This window comes from Hemicordylus capensis, chromosome 1 (assembly GCF_027244095.1).
Source record: "Hemicordylus capensis ecotype Gifberg chromosome 1, rHemCap1.1.pri, whole genome shotgun sequence".
Classification (NCBI taxonomy): domain Eukaryota; kingdom Metazoa; phylum Chordata; class Lepidosauria; order Squamata; family Cordylidae; genus Hemicordylus; species Hemicordylus capensis.
The window spans coordinates 304,709,252-304,735,228 of NC_069657.1; the positions used below are offsets into that span (position 1 = coordinate 304,709,252).

Here is a 25,977-nt window from a genome sequence, read left to right on the forward strand (position 1 = left end):
GGTTAATCCTCCCTGTGGATGTATTTATATGTGCTTTCCTGTCAAAAAGATGTCCAAGGCAACTAACAATAATAATTAAAACATTACCAAACTATAAAATAATCACAAATACTAATAATGTAGCGGGCAAAACAGAAAAATCAAAAGATAATCACATTAGCAGTATAAATGCCTGGTGAAAGAGGGATGTCTTCTCAGCAGTTAAGGGCCAATGCAGGTGGGGAAGAGGACGGGCTTTGCTCAAAAAGCAGTTCCAAAACCTTGGCACTGCCGACAGAAAAGGCTCATATCCCAGCAGATGCAGCTCTGATATTGGTGGAGCAGAGAGAGGAGCCCCTGTTATCTTAATGAGTGATCAGGTTTGTATGAGAGAAGATGATCCTTAAGGTATTATGTTGCAAGCTGTTTAAGGCTCTAAACATCATTGCCAGAACTATGTAGGGAAATCTGTTTTATCAAGAGAGTTGTATGCTCCTGATAAGTGGCTTTTGATTAAGAAGTTTCTGAACACTTTTCAAAGGCAGGACCATGTAGCATGAGTTGTAGTAGTTGAGCTGGGATATAACTAAGGCACATGACACCATGACCCAATCTGCTTATTTCAGGGAAGGGATACAGCTGGCTTAAAGACATTCCTGATCACATTCACCAACTGGGCATTCAGTTACTAACCCATCCAAGAGCCTGAATTCCTAAGTACAGACCAGCAGTGGAGCACCTTTGCCTTGTAAGGATTTCACTTCTGTTTGTCTCTATGCAGTCCATTAGTGACTTGAGGCAAATCAACTGTTTCTTACCTAGTTTTCCCCAGAGTGCCTTGCACTCTTAAAATAAACGTGAGAATATATTAAGAATATATTAAGAATATATAATAACCAAATAAACATATACTAGCTGGGCTGGGTGCAGAGCACCTGTGCCTCCAGCCAACCCGCTCCTTCTCCCCGCCCCCGCCATCGGTGCTTTCTGGCTATGCTCTCATGTGGAGCCAGATGTTTGATTTGCAATTAACAAAATTTCAAACTTTCTTTCTGAAAGAGAATACATAATCTGAATAAATATATATGAAAAGGAACTACTACATAAATATAATCTACCAGTGTCATCCCATGTATAATCTACCAATGTCATCCCACAATACAGACAAGTGTAAAGCATGCATATTTATAACTTTTGGATTTTTGACACAACTTCATTCAGAAATGCCCACTCTTCCTCTTTCCACAGGCTCATAACAAAATGGTAAAAAATATAATACACATAATATTAAAAGACAGGCATTAACACATCCATGTATATTGTAATTATGATTTTTTTTAAAAAAAAATACAGCATACTAGCTGTTCCATATTTATATAGATCTGTCAAATACCCCCATAATAGCTCTCTAAGAATACAGGCAATATGAATTTGCTTGCTATAGATTTAGATATCTTGCCAGCATGGCCATTTGCTTTTGTCTTCTAGTTTCAGTGGAGTGGTCCCACCCTAGTAAGAGAAGGTTTGACTATTAAAGGTGGTATAAATCCTAAAGCATCACTACGAAGAATGCCAAGAAGCTGTCCCAGGACAACCCTTAATACCATGTTATCCAAAAACAATGGACAGAGACATGAATTACAAAGCAACCCCACCCCACCATATCTTCATTAAGTCCAAAGGGGGCCCATGTTTTTAGAGTATACTTCCATAAAAGTTCCTTTCTCAATAGCCAGTTTTCAAGGATCTGGATTGAGGTTTATCGGGATCCTTAAGAAATTTAACCCTTTCAGTACACCAGAACTGTATATCCTCTGGTCTATGATCATCATGTTCCCAAAAATGTTTTGTTAGTGGTGCCTGTATGATCTTCCTCCTAATACAACTTTTGTGCTCGATAATTCTTGTTTTAATGGGTCTGCTACTTTTGCCCACATATTGTAATGAGCATGGGCATTTGATTACATAAATAGATAACAATTTGTAATCGGGCGGCTAACAAATAAAGTTGTGGTGTTGTTGTTGTCCCCCGGGTCAGCCAAGGCTGACTGCATCCCATAACCATGCCTGAAGCCTGATTAAACTGGGTATAGAAAATCTGTACCATCCAGGAAAATGAAGAATTGAGATGCCACCCCAACTCAAGCACTTTATTCCTCTTAGTTCATTCCTCCCGACTCACTGATGGCAGAATAAACTATGCACCGCAGCCATGTTATGCAGCATAGGTATTATTGTAGTGTGTTACTGTAAAAAAATATTTACCACCTCTACCCAATTCCATTCTTAACTTTAAAAAGTTGGGAAAATATTTAAACTCTTATTTTCTGCATGTCTGTACTTAAGAGTACAATTATGTTTTTCCCAATTGATTTTGCGATATAGTTGAACATCATTTTGTGCTAGAATGATGCGGGTATTAAAAGGTGCCTTTGTGAAATCAAGCATTGAATGGGGACCTTCCAAAAATACTAATTAAAACTGAACGTGTGCACAAATACCTACAGCACTTCCATTCTGGTTTTAAAGCTCTTCTGTTCTGTGCTGTAAACTCTCCTTTAGTTTGCTCTAGTTTCTGCCTTTTCCTTAAGTTATCTATTTCAGAGCTGTGGAATTTTTCATCCGGGATAAATATGAGAAAAAGAAATACTATGACAAGAATGCAGTTAATGTCACCAGTGTAAGTAAGCAATAACTATTCTCTTCTGAATTTGTGTTTAACACATTTGTGTGGAAACTTGGTTATGTGTACAAAATGGTGCAAGTACCTCTGATGAAATACTATATAGGAATGCTATGCACTCCAATAGTACAGGACTGACCATATCTCAATAGAAAAAACAATTGTAGTACAGAGGTATAGAAAAACGACCTTCATTATCACTAATAATAAAACTGTTTGTTAATTACCTATATGGAAGATAAAGTGTCTAGACTGTTAACCGAGGTTATAATCAAGTGAGAACTTTCAGTTGTAGATTCCTGCAAGGACTTGTTTTGTTTCTGCAATCTCAAACAGCAAATACTGAATCTGAGGCAGGAATTGCTGGGATCCAGGCCTGGAGGTGGATGAAGCTGGTAACCTTAATTCAAAACAGAAATCCAGTTATATCTGTTCAGATACTACCAAGAGGTAGATAGGAGTTGAAGTGAAGCAGGGCAGCGTGTAAAAAGTGGTGAGTGGCGTTAGGATAGGAGTTCAGAAGCGTCAAAAGCAGGACTTCCATTGCTGAAGACAAAGAAAAGGGCAAGTACTCACAAGAACTTTGTATAGCAGGGTATCTGCTAGGGAGAGGAAATACAAACTTGCTTTCTAGCAATCTGTTGCCAAAGGATCTGTGGCTTCAAAATGAGTTATGGAATACTTGAGACTCATGGACCAAAGATTTATCTAGCCCAGCATTCTGTCTTCCAACTAGCCATCACATTGTAAATGGGAGGATGTAGACTGTTTTCAACATGTGGCTTCTGTTTTTGTGTGTGTGTCATGGCTATTGATTTATCCTCCATGAATTTGTCTAGTCCTTTTGAAAGCCATTTGACCAAGTGAGCATAACTATTTCTCATGACAATTTCATAAGCTAATCTTAAATTATCTTGCATTTAATGTTTGACCATCTTTTACTCCCAAAGCTTGTTGGAAAAGATAACATGCGAATGAAATAAATTTTACCACCTATTTGAATCAGGTGCCATTGCTTCTACTCAAGAACACTGCTTCCCTGATTGTACAATGAAAAGACCTCTGCCAACTTATAGGTCAGCTTTCTAAATGAAGGCTTACCTGGTAGATTGGTCTTTTGCCGCTTTAATTATCAAACACTATAATAATCAAAGAGCAACCATTTGAGAGTAGGAATTGAATTGCATTTACTGAAAAATCAAGAGACTTCAAATGTTAGATAAGTTCTGCCAGCAGAATTCATGTCAGCATATCTGGCTTTGAGGCACTTATTTATGTTAAGAGCTAGCCATTGTGAGACAAATCTGAAGGGCCATAGTTCCATGGCCGAGCACTTGCTTTGCATGCAAAGGGTCCCAGGTTCCTTTTAACTGGTATCTCCACTTAAAAGGATCTCTCATAGGGCTGACAACAGCCTCTGACTCTGGAGAACCACTACCAACATTCTGCCTCAGTACAATACAGCTTCTTATGTTTCTGTATACAGCATCACTAGAAGCAGGGGACCTCCTCAGTACTACTGTAGTTGCTCAGAACTGCATCATGCTTTACTTTTTTCTGATGATGTGTTCACTCTCTCTCTGTTGGGAAAAGTGTCTCTCTCATAATTTAGGAATGCATATATTCACTGCAGAGGTATGGTTTGGGGAGCCACGACAGTGTCAGCTTTCCATTCCATGTAGCTTTAGCAAAAACACTTGCACTGTACCTCCCTCTTTCCACTAGAGCAGAATGTTACAGCTGGCAAACGATAAAGTGGTGTTGACCAATAAGGGGGAAACTTAAGTGTAAGAGCAATTATGTTTCACATCTTAGTTTCACATCCCATGCACTGTGTCTGTTTGATGTAGTTGCAGTCTGTGGGGCAGGCACAGTAGGTGGGAATTGTAGTGTAGTTAGGAGAGAGAGAACAGGAAGCAGTGGCTCAACCCTACCTAATTTCTGGTTCAGATCGGAGATCGAGTACATGGTTTTGCAGTTTCAGGGCTTGTAAATTCTTCCAGGAACTCAAAAGCTTATTGCTACTCACAAGTAACAAAGGCTTTATCCAGCCTTCTGATGACTGTACATTAGGAGCGGATAGAAATTTTTGAAATGCTTCTAAATAAATCTCATTTTCATGTGATAATTGCATCTGCTCATATACAAACTGAATAATACTGTGGATAAAGCTGAAAATACCCTGCTGATTGCCGTTGTAAGCAGAGTTGTTCAAAAAGGCTATATAAACTGCATTATAATTTGCCTGGCGGTTTATGGCTAGAAGACTATTCCTTATTAACTAATACTTTTTTCCTTGCTCTTTCCAAATGGAGAGTTTTATTTGAAAGTTAGACATTTAATTAGAGTTCTGAGTTATTTTGCTTCGTTCTTAAAATAAATATTCTGTTAGACTGAGCAAGAACAAAGGCGCCTTTGCCTCTTTCCCTGTCCCTATGGGACATTGTTCTTTATGAGCTTCAGGACATTAATATTTCAACAATCACACTGGATAAAACTGAACAATGGTTGAAACTTAATTATTTTCCCATGCTTGTGATGTGATCTTATCCACGTTTATTCCTTATTTTATATTCCAGTGAATTCATCCATAAATCATTCACTATTGCCTAATAATGTGTTTTTCTCCTTTAGAAATGGCTCAAGTAAAAATCAAAAAGATTAAGGGGGCAACTGACAATATGTACTACTCTTCAGTGGGTTAATTTTTACAACTATCAGTAAAATATCTAGGTTGAATTGAGGTTTCTTGAACCTCATTTCAAGAAGGAAATCCTTCTTGAATCTCAGTTCAAGAAGGATTTCCTCAATTCAACCTAGTTATTTTACTGCTTGCTGCAAAAATTAACCCACTGTGATATTATTTATGATATGGTTGTAACGTTAATCTAAACATGTAGCTTTCAACATACATGGTTTGTTTTGCTTGCTTCATGTCTGTTCTGTCCTTTCTACATTTCACCTGTATCTTCTGAGATCAATGGGAGCAGTAAAATAACCTTATGGCTGTCCCGTAGTCTGTTAATTAGATCTGCCTTGGTGCCTTTCTCATCTTTTATCTGCTTTGTACAGATGTCTTCCTCTGACGCTGCTCAGCCTTTGGCATCCTCTCCTTCTCTGCAAGCTGCTTCTGAGAAAAGCAAAATGGAGGTATCCCCTCTTCCTAGTGTTGTCTCAGCTACCTTAAGTGGCACCACGGGGAAATGCTTGACTAACAAGCACAAGGTTGCCGGTTCAAATCTCCACTGGTGCTATATCGGGCAGCAGCGATATAGGAAGATGCTGAAAGGCATCATCTCATACTGCGTGAGAGGAGGCAATGGTAAACCCTTCCTGTATTCTACCAAAGAAAACCACAGGGCTCTGTGGGTGCCAGGAGTCAAAGTTGACTTGACGGCACACTTTACCTTTACCTTTAGAGGTAAATTCTTTCTACATTTGATTTGATTGATAATGTGGAGTAACGTCTCTGACAGCACATGATTTATTCACAGGAGGATTATTAGCATTTCTCAGCTTAAAACACAAGCATTATTGTAACACTAATCCTGACTTCAGCTGAAGACAAACACTTCACTGAACCCAACTTTCATAGTCTAGCTTGGGATGGTGGTTCCAATAATCAAATTATTTTCACTGCTTTTTTACAATAATACAAGGTTCAGGTGGTACTCATCCCTGGGGAAAAGCCATGATTCTCATTCTTTGTTCCTGTTCAAAGAAGAGCATGGTTTCTAATAACAGTATCTTGGATTTCCCCAAACTGCATCAGACTTCTCACTTGTGTAGATAGTGGTGTTCTGACGAGGATTAGCAAGTTCTTGGCACTAGTTTTGAAGATGAATGACTCTAAAGCACTAGCACACATGAATTTTTTGCAGTAGTCTGAACACTGACTTGCCAATCCGAGTCCTACATACTTTGAAATAAGTCTCTTTCATTTCAATGGTGCTTATTTCCAAGTGACACTCTAGTGGGATCTTTGTCTTAATATTCTCTCCAGCGTTATGAAACTACCCCCCTGCAAATCATGGCTTGAGAACTGGGAGTCAGCCTTAAGAAGATATCCTCCCACTTGCCCTTGACCATGTTCTCATGTTGCATCTACACCATAGGGATGTGCACGGAACCAGGCGTGGGTGACTCGAGGGGGTGGGGTGGGGTAATCACTTTAAGGGCAGGGGAGGGTGCACTTACCCCTTACCCCACTTCCCCCCCCCACCAGCGCTTGGTGTCCATTAAAACCTTCAGGACAGCAGTGTACCTCCCTGCTGCCCCTTCCCCCTCTGTGCCCAGAAGTACCAGGTGTGCGTGCGGACCCGTCTGACGTGCATGTGCACGCTCTGTACTTCTGGCCAAAGAGGGAGAAGGGGCGTCAGGGAGGTACACTGCCGCCCTGAAGGCTTTTAGGGACACTGAGTGCCGGCGGAGGGAGGTGTAAGTGCACTCTCCCTCGTCCTTAAAGTGACCCCCCCCCAGTGTTTGAACCTGTCTGGAGGCCATAAAAGGGCCTCCAAACAGGTCCGTGCACATCCCTTGACCATGCTAGACAGAGTTTACAAATGGGAGTTTGAAGTGAGATTGCAAACCCAAGTTAAGAAGACAGCTCATTAGCACTCAGTGGTTAGCATCACTGCAGATATAACACTACATCAGCTAACCAAATTTAGGAGTGGGGTGCTTTAATTAATTAATTTATCATATTTATATACTGCCTGATATCTTCATCTCTAGACAGTGTACAAAGTTTAAAACACCACAAATGCAATTTTGCAGCCACCCTGTCTTATTTTGAGGAAACTATCCCGGTAAAGATGCTACGATTTATCAGACATTTGAAGGACTGCAAGATAGAAAATATATGCCATATTGTTCAGCCTAAAGATGACAACTATCTGATCTAAATCTGTAGTGTCAACATAGTCAGTGAGACCAGTTTGTCTCTTTGAAATATTAATGCAAGTGATCTTGAATGACATTGAACTATTAACATTGTAAATGTTCATAATAGCTGTTAACAAAACTTCCTTCCCACAGAAGGAAAAAGAAAAAAAGAAAGAAGAGAAGAAGAAAGACAGAGAACCAGATAAACCTTTTAAATGCTTGGGAGTTGAAAAAGTAAGATCAGTTTTTCTCTTAACTATTTTAATAGTGTACTTCCATTTGTACTATAAAGTGTGTGTGATTTCATATGCATTAAATAAGAGTAATTTGAATAATTTTAAAGCTTAAATTGTTACTACTTGCAGCATGAATTGCATGAACATCTCAGCTGGATTAATGAGAGACTTATGACAGTTGCTATCAGAAGAGCATCCAGAAGAGAGGAGACACTTCCACTTTTCATTCTCTGATTGCCTTGGGTCTCTTCTTCCAGCTGCCGTTTTGTGTGCTAATAATATCTGACACAGGTTATCTAGAATGGTACAGTGCTGTGCCTTTTTAATAAGAGGGATCTTGGCTTGCGTAACATGACAATATAGTAAGCTCCAAATCTGTTTTAAATCATGTCCTGCATGACCAACTGTTGCCAATTGTTGTTTTAATGCTTTGCTGCAGAGCGCTGAATTATTCTGAAGCAGTTATTGCTTTGACCTTGTACTAAGAAATATACTAGGTATTAGCAAAGGGATGAAAGCTGCCCTACTTTGTGACCTATGCTTGAGTGCTGGTTTGATCAAAGTAACATATTCAAGTTACAGGAATACAGTGGGGTCTAAGACACTTGTCTTAAAAGGTCATGTTCTTTAAGTGTGGTTCTTTGTTTTGCTACATTGGTGCTAGTGATGAATAGAAAGCAACTTTTGGCCCAGAAGGGAACCAATAGAATTAACATGTTCCATCTTACCTTAAATTGTTTGATAAGAGAACTTCTTTTTAAAGGGGCATTTTGTTTTTCTTGAGCTGTGAAAAAGTGTACGCTTTGTTAATGAAAATAACCCAGTAGCATGAATTCCAAAAGGAAGTTGGCTATCTCATCATTTGTAATATTCATATCCAAGACCCAACCTTAACATTGCTTGTCAACTGTGCCATCAACAATTAGGTCAATTATTTGAAATAGTATTGAAAATTAGACTAATTTTAAAAATTAAACAGTATTTAGAAAAGACTAATTTTGACCTCTGTTTCTCATCTTTGGTGACAGCATATGGCTCCTGTCAATGCCAGGTCTTGCTTCCTGGCCCTTGGTTCACATACAGTATGCACTCCTGTTTCAAGATCCTGTACCCAGTTTTTTTTTAAATCTTAGACCTTCCACTTCTTCCATAGCTGCTGCAGTTATTGAACAGTGTTAGATTTCGCACTGAATCAGGGAAAGCAGCTGCATGAGTGACTCATGTATATGCTTTTGATGCTTCTAGTGCAGATGTACACAATATAAGGACTGCAGGCCTGTTGTGGCCTCCTGGAGGAATCTGAAATACCTATTGGTTGTGACTCTTTCCCACATCTTTGTGGGAACTTTTAGGCTTACCCAGGTGGCACACTGAAAGGGGGATGGGGGTGGAAATCTAAACCCAGGGGGAAAGGAGCAATGCAGACATAGCTTGCATCTGTGTCTGCATCGCTGTTTTTCTCTCCCTTGGGTTCAGAGGGGAATGGAGGAGTTGGCCCCAGTCTTCCCAGCCTTTTGTAGCCAGCTAGCCAGGCTACATGGTCTACCTGTGTTGCGCTAATGTGAATTGCTGAAACAGTGAAAGCCGCCTGTCATGGTGTGTTGCTGCAAGGAGTAGAGAACAGAAGTGAAGCAAAGATCGAGACTGCAGGAAGAGGGGAAGAGGGTGTAGAGAGTTGTGGAGGAAGGAGAAGGCGAAAGGGGCATAACAGAGATGAGGGGCCGGACTTCTGGTGGTTCAGAGTGATGAGTCTGTATCTGACGTGGGTGAAGAAAGAAAGGTAGTCAGAGTTGATGCAGAGAGATCTGTGAGGTGGAGAAAGAAGAAAATGGGTAACAGATGGGGGTGCAGCCCTGTGGTAGTTCAGTGGGAGAAAAGAGGGCATGCTATGAAGTGCTATGAAGTGGAACAAATTTACTATAGAGTGGAGAGAGGAGCAGGGAGGATTGTTCTGCTATTCCTGTAAACCACCCGGAGCAGTATTGTACTGGAGGCCGGATATAAAATTAATAATGAATTTTGGAGAGAATTAGCGGTACAGAGAGAAAGAAGGCTGCTTTGTCCTTGAGACTGGCCGAGGCAATGGACTAGTAGGGGCCACCTCTGCCACTCCTTCTCCCACTCTTCTGTTTAAGAGGAAGAGTGGGGAATGGAGGGGAGGGTAGAGCGAGAGCATATTGCTATCTTTTCCACGCTCCCCTCTTTGCTGAGTTTCCTCTTAGGAGCCCAAGAGGAGGAGCTTGGCTGCTGGGGGACGGGGGGGGGGGGGCGACAGCCAAGCCTGAATTACAGGCTAGTATGGGAATTTGTGCCTCTCCTTTACATGTGAATGAAGTTGATAACTTTTAACACTCATTTTTTTAAACTTGTCTTCTAAATGGGACCCACACAAAACATTGTATCTCTCCAGCCTGAATGCCCACCTCCCAGGAATAGTAAACTGACAGCTCAAGCAGGTCAGTTCCCGCACTGTTTCTCTCCTGCAACTGACACATTTAACATTCTATGGCTCCTGAGGCCACTGAGCATGCTCAGTCCTTGTCATTATATACGATATTCTGTATATGGTGTATATATACCATAATACTATAGATGGATTTTATCAGTGTTTTATTGCAATGAAACTTTTTATTCTTAGGGAGAATACCCAGCGTTTTTGTCCTGTTTGTTTGTTTTATCATATTTTTATACTGCCTGATATGTACATCTCTAGGCAGTGTGAAGTTGTGTCACTGAGTCAGTGTCGACTCCTGGCGACCACAGAGCCATGCAGTTTTCTTTGGTAAAATACAGGAGGGGTTTACCGTTGCCATCTCCTGCGCAGTAGGAGACGATGCCTTTCAGCTTCTTCCTATATCACTGCTGCCCGATATAAGTGTTTCCCGTAGTCTGGGAAACAAACCAGCAGGGATTCAAACCAGTAACCTCTTGCTCTCTAGGCAACTTACTTCCCCCTGCCCCATTAGGTGGCTGCTAGGTGGCGTAAAGGTAAAGTGTGCACTCGCATCGGTGTCAGCTCCTGACGACCACAGAGCCCTATTGTTTTTCTTTGGCAGAATACAGGAGGAGTTTACAATTGCCGTTTCCTGTGCAGTATGAGATGATGCCTTTCAGCATCTTCCTATATTGCTGCTGCCCGATATAGGTGCTTCATACAAGATTTAAAATATTAAAAAAATCAACACTGATCAAAATACACATGACAGAATAAAAACAACTAGCTTAACCCATTTGGTTAAGCCATTTTTGGAAGGGTGGTATATAAATCGAATAAATAAATAAAACCGCACAGACCATCTGCACACTAGTACTTGATTCCTCCCCTCACCCCCTGCCACAGCCCCCCTCACCTAGGAGTTCTCTCCATCCTCACCTGAGCCGCACTCCTGCACCTTCTCCATCTGGTTGCTTCCATCCCCCTTGCCCCTCTTGGTCACGGCTGCAGTGTTGTGGCACCTATTGGCCAAGCAGCCCCCTATCCCCAGAGACCTCCCCACCCTCACCCAAGCCCCGCTTCTGCTCCTCCCCACAGGAGGAGCAGCAGCAGTGGTTAACCAGGCCCTTCCTCTCTGCCGCCACCACCATAACCGCTCGTTCCCCTCAAGCCATTGACAGGCGGGCCCATCGCTTGATTGCCTGCCTCCCTGCAGCAGTGGTTGACTGGACCCTTCCTTGCTGCTGCCATAGCCACTCGTTCCCCTCAGGCTGCTGACACGCTTGGGCCCATCCTGCGCTCTTCTTTCTTTCTTCCCCTCCCTTCTTTCTCGCTCCTCCACTTGCTCTTCCCCTGTCTTTCTTCCCCTTTCTCTTCCTGAGTTAACTGATCTTGTTTCCTCATCTAATCCACACAACGGCAGCCTCCTTCTCCTTACGGGGATCTTTCCTCCCTCATGACCTCTCTCTTTGCAGACCCCTGCCCTCCCCCCTCCCTCCCTATCTATATACTTTCTCTCTCTCTCTCTCTCTCTCTCTCTCTCTCTCTCTCTCTCTCTCTTCTCTCCTCTACAATTAACATCTTCTGATCAGTAACAGTTGCATTCCAACTGACCTTAACCATCAAAGGATCCTCCCCACTATCTGCATATGGAATCCACACTGCCCAATCACCATGGTGGCTCTGCTCTCGCAGGCTCCTCTTGCCTATCTGTATATGGAATCCCCACTGCCCAGTCACTACGGCGCTTGTGCTTGCAAGCTCTTGCAAGAGCTGTCACACATGGGATTAGCCACGGGTACGCCTTAGATAATTATTTATATAACAGAATCGATTGAAGAGAATGCTATCGATATAGCTATCAATATAGCTATCGATTAGATCAGATTGATAGTATAAAACAGTTATTAAAACAAATTATTAAAATTAATTCTAATTAAAAGCTTGCAAGAACAGGAGAGTCTTGAGGGTCTTCCTGAAAACAGAGAAGATGCTTTTATTTTCAGCAAGGAACATATTACAAAGCCCTGGGGCAGCCACAGAGAAGGCCCAGTCCTGAGTCGCCACCAGATGAGCTGGTGGCAACCGTAACCAGATCGTAAGGTGGCAGGGTTCATGACAAAGGAGGTGCTCTCTTAAATAGCCTGGACTCAAACTGTTAAGGGCTTGTATAATGCATGAGGCCAGATAAACATTATCATTTTAACATTAGCATGTTCTGGATCTCTTTGAGTGACAGTTCTTGTTCATGCAGTAATTATGAATACTAAAAGATTAAATGACAGCTTAAAGGAAAATGAAATTAACTTTCATGACCAGTAATCATGACTTTGTATATTGGCTTCTGGTAATGAGGGTTAAAACGAGTTACAAGCTTTTAATAATATGAATTGCAAATCTTCATTCTCATATCAATAAATAATTGTCAGCAGTTATGAGAACTGCATATCTTTAGAGAGAATAGCAGCAATCTTCTCTACCCATAGTTTTAGTATATAAGGAAATAGAAAACAGGAAACTGGAAATTGGAAAAGCTCTTATTACATAAACATATTTTCATTTAGGTAGTATTTAGTATATTCTAATATTTTGTTTTTCATGAAGATAATGCAAAGGAATCTGCACATTCCATAAAATATGCCTGACAGGCCACATGCTAGCCCGTAAGACATTTGAGGCAAACCAGTGTAAAGCCAAGAATTGTAGATTTGATGCTTCTAGCTCTCATGCTTCCAAAGATATTTGGAACTCTTTCTTCCCTGTATCGCTTGTTTTTCATCTATATATCGATTATTTTAACTCAAATTTTGAATGAGTGAAACTTGACAATTCACTGCAGTCAATGAATTAACTATAATGGTGACTATTTGGGGCACTCTAGCCAAGATTTTTACTCAAGGATTGAAGCTGGTTTGTCAATCTTGGTTTCTTCTAACTATAGTTGGATATTATGTCTGAACCTGGAATCCTGGTTTGTTTGACTCTTACTCCACGGAACCACCACTCAGATGGTAGTGCAGAGTAGCCATGAAAGGCAACCTTTCTAGGCGGTGAGCATGGCTTGTTTGTGCCAGCTCAGAACATACAATCTTGGTTAATCTACTTAGCAACTCCTTAGATCACTTCTCCATTCTTTGTCTAGTAATACAGTTGCTGGAATTATTGACCCTTTTAAATGCAGAATTTTTTAGCCAAGGTAATTAAAGACCTCTGTCGGATAAGCACATGCAAACATATGCAGATAGATCAAGCACATCCCATTTGATTTTTACCCTGAAGCAAAACATCACAGAAAAGTGTTGAAGGTGGAGAGAAGGGGTCAGTTAAGGAATTTTAAATGTGCGTTTTTTTGTCCAAAACATTTATCACCAGTTAAATCACATCACTCTAAATGTATAGGTAAAGTGTGCTGTCAAGTCGGTGTTAACTCCTGGTGCCCACACAGCCCTGTGGTTTTCTTTGGTAGAATACAGAAGGGGTTTACCATTGCCTCCTCCCACGCAGAATGAGATGGTGCCTTTCAGCATCTTCCTATATCACTGCTGCCTGATATAGTACTAGTGGGGATTCAAACCGGCAGCCTACTGCTTGTTAGTCAAGCAATTCCCCACTGCACCACTTAATGTGTAGTTGCCTCAAATGTTCTCATTGCTGCAAAATACATGTATGCTCTGGTGAGTTGCATCTTGAAAATAAGTGTTAGTGATTTCTTGGTGGGTGGGGAGTGGCAGTTGTGTTTGTAACAGCAGCTTTAAAATATATTTTGTGTGAAATGGGTTACACTTTGGAGAGGGTACGAAATCATTAACTGTGCTTAGTAAGTGACTGTAGATGTGGGAGGGGACGACGAAGCTGTTCATCTCGTTTGAAGTGTGCCAGAAGCTGCCAGAGAGCTCTGAAGAAATTCATGCTGAGCTTATGTGCCCCCTTCCAAATCAAGACCAGTGGTTGGGCAACAGCTGAGGGAGCAAAGCCTTGTTAAGCTCTAGGGCAGAGCAAAGCAGCCTGGAATGCATCCGAAAGTAAAGAGAAGGGACAGGACATGAACAAACCAGGATATGGTGGAACAAACCTAGATTGGATGATCATCTGTGGTGCCACCCTAGTTTTCTTTAAGAAACCATTTGGGATGTGCACGAACTGCGGTTTGAAGCACATTTTGGGAGCAGGACCTGGGAACTTTAAGGAAGAGAACTGCTGGTCCTTACCTGCTCTCCACCACCCCATACAGCTTCCTGTTGGGGCGCCACAGATCTCAAGGAGCCCCACATGGCATCAGCATGCACATGATGTTCGTAAATGCATGGGCACCATATGCATGGTCAGCATGGTGTTGCTGACCATACAAATGGTGCCCATGCATGCACAGACACCATGAATGCTGATGCCATGTGGGGCTTCTTGCGACTTGCGTTGCCCCAGCAGGAAGCTGTATGGGGTGGCAGAGAGCAGGTAAGGACCTGCTCTCATCTTTCTTTAAAGCTCCCAGGCTCCGCTCCCAAAATGTGTTTGAACCGTGGTTCGTGCACATTCCTAGGAACCAAAGTTAACTTTAACAAAATTGAAGCATTGCTGATTCTGGCAGCACCTATCCTAGCCCTGACCCAATGAAGTCAAACGCAAAACCCTTGAAGGTCATGTTGTTGTTGAAGAAGACTTCTTAGTTCTTTGATTCCTCTAGAAAATGTGGTCATTTTAGCTGGGGCACTTATATAGTTTGCAACCCATAACTTGGATGGGGCTGTTGAATAAAAAAGTGCAAGCATTCTTTTGTTCCAGGCAGCCTCTCTCTCCCCTCTCCTTTCCCTTCCACTCTCTCCTCCTGGAACTCGGGCTTCTGCTCAGAAATGGCTAAGTGAACAAGTGCATGAACAAACACTTGCTGCTAGGAAGGAAGTTGACTTTTCATTCATTAATTAATTGATTAATTAATTCAGTTTCTATACCGCCCTTCCAAAAATGGCTCAGGGCAGTTTACACAGAGAAATATAGTTAAATAAGATGGCTCCCTGTCCCCAAAGGGTTCACAATCTAAAAAGAAACAGACAGATACCAGCAACAGTCACTGGAAGTATTGTGCTGGGAGTGGATAGGGCCAGTTACTTTTGGTTTTGGATCAAACCGCTGCATCATGTTTCAATTGTCTGTATTGTTTCAGTCAGCAGACAGACTCTACCTGTCTAAAAAATGTTTATTTAAAGTAAAATAGGGCTGTAGCTCAGTGGTAGAGCATCTACTTTGCATTCAGAAGGTCCCAGGTTCAGCCCCTGGCATCTCCAGGTAGGACCAGGAAAGAATCCTGCCTGAAACCTTGGAGAACTGTTGCCAGTCAGTGTAGATGGTATTGAGCAAGATGGCACCAATGGTCTGCAAATCCTGAACGGATGTAAAAGCTACCTAGGAAAAAGTGATGCACCCACTCTGAATTACATGCATTCTTAATGAAGCCAGAGTTCCTGATATAGCAGAAAGTCTTAAAAGACAAAGAGTGCTCCTAAGAAGCAGGGGACACACATCCCAGAGTCTAGTCCAAAATCAATTATACAGACTTTGGTCACCACATCTAAAAAAGGACATTGTAGAACTGGAAAAGCTGCAGAAGAGGGCAACCAAGATGATCAGGGGCCTAGAGCACCTTTCTTATGAGGCAAGGCTACAACACCTGGGGCTCTTTAGTTTAGAAAAAAAGACACCTGTGGGGAGACATGATAGAGGTCTATAAAATCATGCATGGAGTGGAGAAAGTGGATAGAGGGAAATTCTTCTCTCTCTCATATAACACTAGAACCAGGAGTCATCCCATGAAATTGATTGCCAGGAAATCTAGTACCAACAAACGGTGGTACTTTTTTCACACAATACATAATCAACTTGTGGAATGCTCTGCCACAAGATGTGGTGACAGCCAAGAGCCTGGATGGCTTTAAGAGGGGTTTGGATAACTTCATAGAGGAGAGGACTATCATCAGCCACTAGTTGAAGGGCTATAGGCCACCTTCAGCCTCAAAGGCAGGATGCCTCTGTGTAGCAGTTGCAGGGGAGTAACAGCATGAGAGCGGGCATGCCCTCAACTCCTGCCTGTAGGCTTCCAGTGGCATCTGGTGGGCCACTGTGTGAAACAGGATGCTGGACTAGGTGGTCCTTGGGCCTGATCCAGCAGGGCTTTTCTTATGTTCGGACTTGGTACAATAGCATATGCCCCCTTGTACTGCTCAGAGATCTCCCCAGCTGAGCACCTGCCTGTATGTTCAAATCCTTTCCCCTAAAATGAATCACTGAATTGCTGAGTTCCTAAGGTGGAACATTACTGTGGAATTCAGGACAGCTGAGTCGAAATCAGTATCCTTCAGCATTCCTTATGTGGGGAAACTAGCCCAGAGCAGCCCTGGACATTCTTGGAACAAAGAGTGCTTCAGTTCTTCTCTGCGTGTGCCTGCCACGAGCTAATCCGTGTGTTTGATTGCCTGAGAGTCCTTTGGACTTTGGAGTGAAATCCTTGAGCCACTGAAGGTGGGCTGTTCACTATGTGGGCTTGTGGTGGGCTAATCCTTGTGCTTGTCTATCTGGGAAACTCACTGCTCCCTTTTGTTTGGTGTGGGCACACCATGGACCTTGGAATTTGGTGCCTAGCTGGCACCTTCCTTCCTCTCCTTGCCTGCTGCTTTGGCAAAACCTTTGCCGCTGGCAGCTCTGAATCTTCCCAGTTTCATACACAAAACAGCAGTTTGAGGACAGATATCAAAGCTCTTGTTGATTACCTTTTCTCAGTCTTTCTCCCCTGCTTCTCCCACTCTTTCCATCTGCATGCCAGGGCCTGCTGCCCAGCTACTATTTCCTTTACCCCCTTGCTCCCTCTCCCTCCTTAATTGCCCTAGGAACGCCTTCACTCTCTATGCAACTGTGGTTGTAACGAGGTTGCCAAATACTAGAGTGTACATGATGCCACTGCTTTTCACAAATACATTTTATCTCTTGTTTTCAAAAGCCTTACTTTAAAATATGTTGCTCCTCTGAGGCACCCTAGCTTTTTCTTGCCTTTGTCTAGACTATAGTCTGTTTGTTCACATTTACAAGTTTTGAGTAAATTTCCCTGAGTTAGTTCAAAAACAGATACATACATGTAGCATGTACATCTTACAGCAAGTGTGGTAATATTTTCTTTCTGTCTACTGGGGGTCTAAAAACATTTGCTCTTGTAACCACCTTCTCAGCTTCTATAGGTGAGAGCTAGCTCTTAGTTCTGCATAATGCTATCAGTTGGTTCAACAGGAGAATCCTCCTTGTCTGTTGCTTCCAAACACCCTTCAGCATTTAATTGCAAGGTGCTATCAAGGTTTGTTTGGCTCTGTTGCAGTTTTTAAAATGGCATTCATTAGAATATTTCCCCCAGTTGTTTGTGTTGTGAGATTCATAGACTTCTTGCTTAGCTTATTCTAATCTTTAACACAGTCTAGTATATATGGTATTTTCTAAAGAATTTTCTGTTCAACATTTGTAAAAAACTTTCCTGAGAATGACATTTTGTTATCTAGAGTGTTTTGTGAAATCATTAATTCCCATGTTGAACACCAGAAAACAAATAATTACTCAAGTCTGCTTGACAATCTTATATCGATCAACTGCCTGTTTTTGTGATAGCCTAGAGAGAAGCCACTAAGGAGGAAAGAAAATTGAATGCTTTCTATTTTCTTCAAATAAGTTCTAGAAGAAACTGATATAAAACTACCAAATGTGGATGGGGTTAAATGGGATAGAGGTGGTAGATGAGCAACATAGATAAATAAGTAGAGGATTGTTTAGCCTATAATCATGCGAAATTGACTTGTTTGTCCAAAAAATGGTCAGTCTACTAGATATCTAGAATGTTAAAAACTTGCTTGTTTCATCTCATTTAGTGGAGATGGCCTCAACATGTCTATTTACTCTGGGGCAGCTATTCCAGTGGTTGTGGGGAATAGGCGTAATGTTGGCAGGCAGGGTGGATTTGATTTAAATCACGATTTAAATCACTAGTCAATAAGACTAGATTTAAATAATAGTTTTTTACATAAGGACTCATTCTTGCTGATATAATCTTAATATTTACAAGCAGATGAAGGTTTCATTTTTGCTCCTCTTCTAGATAGAAAAATGTCCAAAATAATCTTACCAAAACATCTGGGAGAGCATGACATTGTGAATGGATTAATGTAATTCATTTACCAAAATATTTAAACATTGCATAAATATAGCTTCATGCTACATAATTAAAAACTAATCCTTATTTCTTGATGAATAACCTTTGGACTATAATGTAGCTTAAATACGAAACTATCTTTAGATAGATTACCCCTCAAAAAGCATTTTATTTAAAAAGTCTGATTTAAATAAAAAAATCTGATTTAAAATTTTAAAAATATGATTTAAATATTTAAAAAAATCATTGATTTTATCCACCCTGTTGGCAGGTCAGCAGGCCGTTACAGGGGAAGGGAAATCAGAAATTTAATAGCTATCTCCCCTTCCGGCTGTCCTGCCAGGTCTTTGACCTCGGGGAGCAGTGCCAACTACCCACAGAGCCTCACCTTGTTCCTTTGTAATGCCAGGTTGGTCCAGAATAAACCAGAAATAATCCATGATTTGATTATGGATGAAGGGGTCAACTTGGTGTGTATCACAGAGATTTGGCTGCGGGAGGCTGGTGGCCCAGTCTGGTCACAGCTTCTCCCTTCAGGTTAATCTCTAGAGGAACAGGTGAGGGGACATGGATGGGGAGGTGGAGTGAGTGGCCTATAAGAAGAAGATCCCCCTTATCAGGATCCCTGTTGAAGTATCTTACCATATTGAACGTATGTACTTAAGTTTGGGGACCAGGGATAGATTGGGACTTCTGTTGGTGTACTGATAACCCCCGTTGCCCAACAGAGTCTCTAACTGAGCTCATGGACTTGGTCAGAGGGTTGGCATTGGAGTCTCCCAGACTTGTGGTGGTGGTGGGTGACTTTCATTTTGGAGCCAATTTGTCCAGAGCACCTCATCAGTTCATAGTGGCCATGACCACTATGGGCCTATCCCAAGTGGTCTCAGGACCAATGCATGTTGCAGGTCACACGTTTGATTTTGTCTTTTACTCTGATCAGGGTGGTGTTCCATGGGTAGAGACTCCTGTGATTACCCCATTGTCATGGATGGACACCATCTGGTTAAGGTTGGACTCACAATCACGTCCCACCACAGCAGGGCTGAGGGCCCTATTAGGATGGTCCACCCAAAAAGGTTATTAGATCCAATAGGATTCCAAAAAGCCTTGGAAGGATTTAGTATTGGCTCTGCTGGTGATCCTGTTGATGCCCTGCTGGAGAATTGGAATAGCCAATTCACCAGGCAGTAGATTTGATCACTCGTAAGGGTCCTTTCCGACCTGGTTCGAAACTGGCCCCTTGGTATACGGAAGCTCTATGGGAGATTAAGCGGCAAGGTAGACAAAAAGCACAAGTGGAGAAAGACTTGGCTTTAATCTGACAGATTAAGACAGAGTGCCTTTAAAGACCTATGCTCTGACAATACGTGCAGTAAAGAAGCAATTCTTTTCTGCCCATATTGTGTCTACAAGCTCACGTCCAGCAGAGTTGTTCAGGGTTGTGAGGGGTCTAGTACATTCCCCTCCTCTCTGAATTGGCATTTGGAACTATCAGTTACCTGCTGTGTTGAGTTCTTTGTGAACAAAATCTCTTGTATTCAGGTCGATTTAGACTCGGATTACACAATTATTGCAGTGTCTGAATCGGAGGTATCCAGAAACTCTTCTTATGTGGTTAGGCTGGATCAGTTCTATTTTGTGATTCCTGATGATGTGGACAAGCTGCCTAGAGTGGTGCGGTCCATGACCTGTTCTCTTGACCCTTGTCCAACTATCTGTCAGAGAGATTGTTGTAGAAGGCCTGATAGAAATTATAAATGCTTCTCTGAGGGAGGGCAGGATGCTGGGAGACATCATCAGGAGATTTGGTGCAGGGAGTTTTCTGTATGCTGATGACACCCAAACTATTTCTCCATGTTGTCGTCATCAGGAGATGGGTGGGAGAGTTGGCACTGGTGGGAGCTTTGTGGTATATTGCTCTAATCTAAACTGCAACAAGAAGTGAGAATATAGGGGAAAGTGCTACAAACAGGGAAACTAAGAGGAACACAGATAGGACTAGAAAGCATAGAGTTCATCAAGACTTGGACTGGATCAGGGGCGTAACAAGGCTGGAGTGGGCCTAGAGACAAAATTTTAAAACGGGCCCCTTGCTGATACACACACTTCACAATATATAGTCATGTGACTTGCCTCTGGGGGGCCCCTCAAGATGTGGGGGCCCCCAGGCAGCTGCCTCCCCTTGCCTAATAGTAGTTATGCCCCTGGACTGGATGGTGGACCAGATCAGATAAACTAGGGATGCACCACTCTAATAGTTCTAAGGGCCACTTTATGCTTGCATTAAGTTGAGGGTCATACTTATTTATTTGATTGATTGATTGTTGATATATGATTGCATTAACCATAGAAAAGCATTTTTGTCACACCTTTAAGCCAAGTGCAGACTCGACCAGCTTCTACAACTGTTTACTTGAAAGTAAAATCAATTTAGCTCAGTGAAAACTTTGTTCAAGAAAGTGTACATGGGTTTGCATCCATCATGAGACTGAGGTAGGGCTTTCTGCATAAAATTCTGCAGCTTATATGTTACAAAGTCAGGATCAAAAATCCTCTTCTGAGACTTAATTTAAAAAAAATAAAAAATAGGGAGATGGCACTATTGTTTGGAATGTATATAAAACATATACACCAGACTTTTAGAATCTGGATATTTCTAGAATGGAAACTGGAGCTTACAGAAAATGATTGAATGACAAGCCAGCTAGAATCCCCTAGTTGAAGGACAAGTACAATTAAGATTAGCAAAATACAAAAATACTAATAAGAGGTAGAATCGTAGATCACTTGGCACACTGGAGAGAAACACCCATTGAGACATATATGAAAACATGAGCTCTAGTGCAGTAATCATTATGTTAACCTGAAGTTTGCATTAATACTATACCAATATATTTTGTTAGCAAAAAGTACTAAAGTGTTTCAGACAAGGATCCTTCAGCAGGAATAATTGCTTTTTAATGCATACTTATTGAACTAAGTAATATGAAAAGGTCCTAGAAGTTAAAAAAACAAATCTGTAGGACTGTTGCAAATCTATATAAAATTGCTAACATTACTTTCTTGCCTCAAGGGAGTTCTGAAATGTTAGGCAATTATTTTAAAACATTATTGCCATCGAGGTAATAAAGAGGGACTGAATTCAATTCGTTTATATAAAACAGTTAGTACCTAATGAGAGCAAAATAAGCTTTTGTTCAGTAATTATGGAAACTTTGCAAGCCTTGCGTAAATGCAAAATACTATTAATGTAATCAGAATATCTCAAAACATTTGGATTTCAGACTCTTCTAGAGGTATGACAAGTAGTATGGTGTTTTCATTAGAGGCAACATTTTAAAACTTGGATCAGAATCTGTGAAAGAGTATCTATACCTTCTTGAATTGGGTAAACTACTCTCACTTGATGTTGACAAAGGCATTCTATTTCTAAAACAGAATTAAGTTAACCTTGAAGAGTTGTTCATAACTTTTTGAGAGTGGATTTGTAGTTGAATCCGATCTATGATATGATATGATAAGCTGACCTCTTATGCTTCTTTGAAGCTAGTTTAAGATGCATTTGATTTTTGTATGAACATGAGTTGCAAAGTTGATGAAACACAATTCCTCCATATCTTTAACATAATATGCGATTTCTTTTAATTATTGAGCTAAGCTGAAGGAAACAAGAAGATAAATGGTAGGACACTTGGCAATTATTGGACTAAGAGGCTGAGGACTAACTAAACAATAACTGAAATCCTGGTTAGAAAAGAAATGTATAGCATTCTGTTGCCTTTCAGATTTTGAGTACTTGCACTAGCAGCATGCTGCATCTTGTTCAGACAAGTGGGAAGAGGTGAAAGTAAGATTTTGAAGTTCTCTGTATCTTCCTGGTCCTTGGGTTGCTTTAGATCGGTGACTAAGAGAGGGGTTATTCGTCAACTCTTCCACCCCCAAATACTTGTTCTGGCATCTCTGACCATACCACATTACTTACCTTCCTTTTTCTACCTTTTAGCTAAATAAACAGCCATAATGCAGAAATCTAAGTTGACCAATCTAAGTCATTATACATCCTGGGCAAAAAAGTGTCCAAATGGCTCAGGAACTGAGGAAACTGCCTCCAGCTGGGGAAACTGCCTCCAGCTGGATCACATTGCTCATTACGTTTGAAGGGCAGATGCTTCCTCAACCTTCCAGGGAAGCCCTGCTGTAGAGGAGATATGTAGGCACCTGGGCATCTCTGAATACCTTTGCTAGGCATTATTTATTTATTTGTTTGTTTGATTTTTAGACCACCCTTACAAAATAGCTCAGAGTGGTTCACAAACATCAAAGACCCTTTAAAACAATTTAAGAGCACTGGAAGGCCAGGCTGAACAGGTAGGTTTTTAGGGCTCTCCTAAATTCCAATAAAGAATTCAAATTACGGATGTCTGCATAAAAAAATTATAAAATTGATATGTTCTTTTCTGCAGATGCAGGCTTTGGGGGGAGAATCTTAATTTTTATTTAACATATTTGTATACTGCCCACTACCAAAGTCTCACAACAATAAAATAAACCAAGACATTTAAAAACAATTAAAACATATAAAAAGTTCAGATTAAAATAGCTGCCCATAAAAACTACTAGATGGCTAAAAAGCTTGTCTGAAGAGATTTGTCTTCAGTTTTTTCCTAAAAGCCAACAAGGATGGAGCAGCTCTAATCTCAACCGGAAGTGCATTCCACAGCTCTGAGGCAACTACAGAGAACGCTCACCTTTGAGTCATCGCCAGACGAGCCAGCAGCACCCTCAAAAGAACCTCCCTTGAAGATCTTAATAGGTGGTGGGGTTCATAACGAAGAATGTATTCTCTTAAATACCCTGGGCCCAAGCTGTTAAGGGCTTCATAGGTAGTAACTTGCACTTTTGCCCGAAAACCTATTGGCAACCTGTGTATTTTTTTTAAAAACTGGAGTAATATGGTCTCTTCAGGATGTCCCGAAGACCAATCTGGCAGCGGCATTCTGCACTAATTGTTGTTTCTGGACCACATACAAAGGCAGCCCCACATAGAGTGCATTGCAGTAGTCAAACCTTGAGGTTACTAGCATGTGCACCACTGTCTTAGGGTCACTCACTTCTAGGAAAGGGTGCAGTTGGTGAAGCAGCCAAAGCTGATTGTAGAGGATTTAACTCAGCCTTTGTCTTAGAGCCAGCCCATGTTGAGGGGAAGAAAAATTCAGAATCATCCCCTCTATGCTTTCACCCACAAAGGCTGTTCCTTTAAACCTTCCTGTACTTAGTAGCTTATTCGCTGTCACCCACCCCACCCCAGTTATTACAGAGTTTAACCACCACCACCCCATGGATTTGGGTGGAATTCCAGGGAGACTTTCTATTGAAGTACAAAAAGCTTCCATTTGCAGGCTCACACATGGTGAGAAACCATGGTAGCTGAATGATCAAATTGAGGTGTGTTTGCACCAGAGTAAACGCCTTTCCAGCCCCACTTTCCTGAGTTAAAAATCCACTCAGAGGCTGGTTAAAATTGCAAAGAACAAAAAAGAAAAATAAACTTTATTCAAAATACTACCAACTGTTTCCGTCTGAGGCTTTCCCAGCTTTTAGTTACAGGTAAAAGGATCACTCAGTAGCTGCCAGAATACTTAAAAAAAAACACACACCCTCAGATGATATTGGGGCAGCACACTTTAAAAATCATGGTTACTCAGTTGCAAAGTACACAGATGTAATAAAATAACAAAAAGCACCTTTAAGAGTTTACAAAGACTTGTAGCGCCCTGTTGGAATGGCGCAGGCGCAGTGTTTCTTAGCTTAGTTGCATTACAGATAAAACACCATAGAACAGTTGTAAAGATATGCAAAAGGCACACACAAGCAAAAATAAATTTCTGATGCAAACTGACTAGCAAACAGTTCCCTAGACTAAATTTCCAGAAGTCTGAAGCCCTGGCTTCCTTCCCCCTTGAACTCACCCCAAACTCTAGGAGAGAATTCAAGTTTCCTGTGATCCTGACTCTCAAGGATCTGCAGATGTCCTTCCATGAGAGAATTCTCCAGGCTAGCTGTTGACCATGACGCAGCAAAATTCCACTGCTCCTCACTAAACCTTCCTGCAATCCTCTCTCACCTTTCGCCTAGCTGCTTCTCCACAAAGACATGCTTCTCTTCCTGCCTCATGACCCTCTAGGTCCCACCCCATCATGTGCTGAGTGACTGATCCCTAGCCTGTCAGTCAGGACAGGGTACACTTCTGGTTCACTCTTTACAGGAAAGGAAAGGCTGTTACTGCCTGATCGTTAAAATAGTAGAAAGCTCTCCTGGCCATTGCCTCTACCTGAAGTATCCGAGAGAGGGTTGGGTCCAGAAGTACTCCCATACCGTGAACCTGTTCCTTCCAGGGGAGTGTAATCCCATCCAGAACAGGCAGATCTACCCCGTTTCCCAAACTGCGACTTCCTACAATGAGCACCTCTGTCTTGTTTGGATTCAGTTTCAGTTTGTTATCCCTCATCCAGCCCATTACTACTTCAAGGCAAGCATTTAGGGAAGTTATGCCATTGCCTGATAAAGTTGACATGGAGAAATCCTGAGAGACACTATACAAAAGTGCTCACTTCGTAGAGCAGCCATCTCCAAGTAACACCTTCTGGAATCTGCCCGAAAGGTATGAGCAGAACCACTGCAAAGCAATGCCCCCTATGCCGCCCCCCCCCCCCATGATCTAGAAGGATACCATGGTCAATAGTATCGAAAGCTGATGAGAGATCCAAAAGGATCAACGGAGTCACACTCCCTCTGTAAATTCCCCTTTGCAGATCATCCATTAGTCCAGCTAAGGCAGTCTCCACCCCAAAGCCTGCCCGAAAACTAGTTTGAAGTGGGATGCTGAGAAGCCACCACCTTCTCAATCACCGTAGCCAAGCATGGGAGATTGGAGACAGGCCTATAATTGCCTATTTCTGAGGGATCAAGCTTTCTTGTAGGAAGTGTTCACTTTTTGCTTCTGCACTTGTTTGGAAGCCCATCAGTTTCATCCTCAGGAGCTGCAGGAGAGTGGGAAAACTTCTGTGACTTCTGGAAGGTATCCCACCCATTACAGTATTCTTTCAGGATGTTGAAATCTCATCATCTTCTACCAGGGTTTTTTAAAGGCTTCTGTCTTGAAAATATATATGAGATAGGAAATTCTGGGAGGGGTGTGTGTGTGTATGTGCGCGCGCACCCTCCCTCTCCTTCCAACGTTCGGATTTATTGTTATAAGTTGCCAATGTTAGATGTATTTGTACTGCATGTGTGTTACATATGAACCAAGAGGTTACTGCTTCTCTTCCTTAGTCCAGTCTGGAAGGCTGGGGTAGCCCCTCCTGTTGAAGAAGCCGAAATTTGATGCTAGACTGTGCCTACTATTTCAGGAGGAGGTGCTATCCTGATGCGTTGGAGTGCCCTGTGACAGAAAAAAGGATTTCACAGAATTTTTCCTTTTTAGCCTATTTTTCCAGTAGGCTTATGAGATCACCCAGCATACTATGTGTGTGTGTATGTGGTGTTCTCCCCTCCCCTCAATCAACTTTGCAACACCTGGACC

The 25,977-nt window shown here is 41.7% G+C and overlaps 1 protein-coding gene across 5 annotated transcripts in view; it reads left to right on the forward strand.

Moving 5' to 3' along the window:
- SMAP1 (small ArfGAP 1) overlaps positions 1–25,977 on the forward strand; it is a 169,703-nt gene that overhangs the window by 105,154 nt on the left and 38,572 nt on the right. For 3 of the 5 annotated variants that reach the window (XM_053286762.1, XM_053286761.1, XM_053286764.1), the window contains 3 exons: positions 2,584–2,659; positions 5,735–5,812; positions 7,700–7,780. In XM_053286762.1, coding sequence (XP_053142737.1) covers positions 2,584–2,659; positions 5,735–5,812; positions 7,700–7,780 — 235 coding nt within the window. The remainder of the gene's footprint in view (positions 1–2,583; positions 2,660–5,734; positions 5,813–7,699; positions 7,781–25,977) is intronic. The other 2 variants (XM_053286763.1, XM_053286765.1) reach the window with 1 other exon arrangement.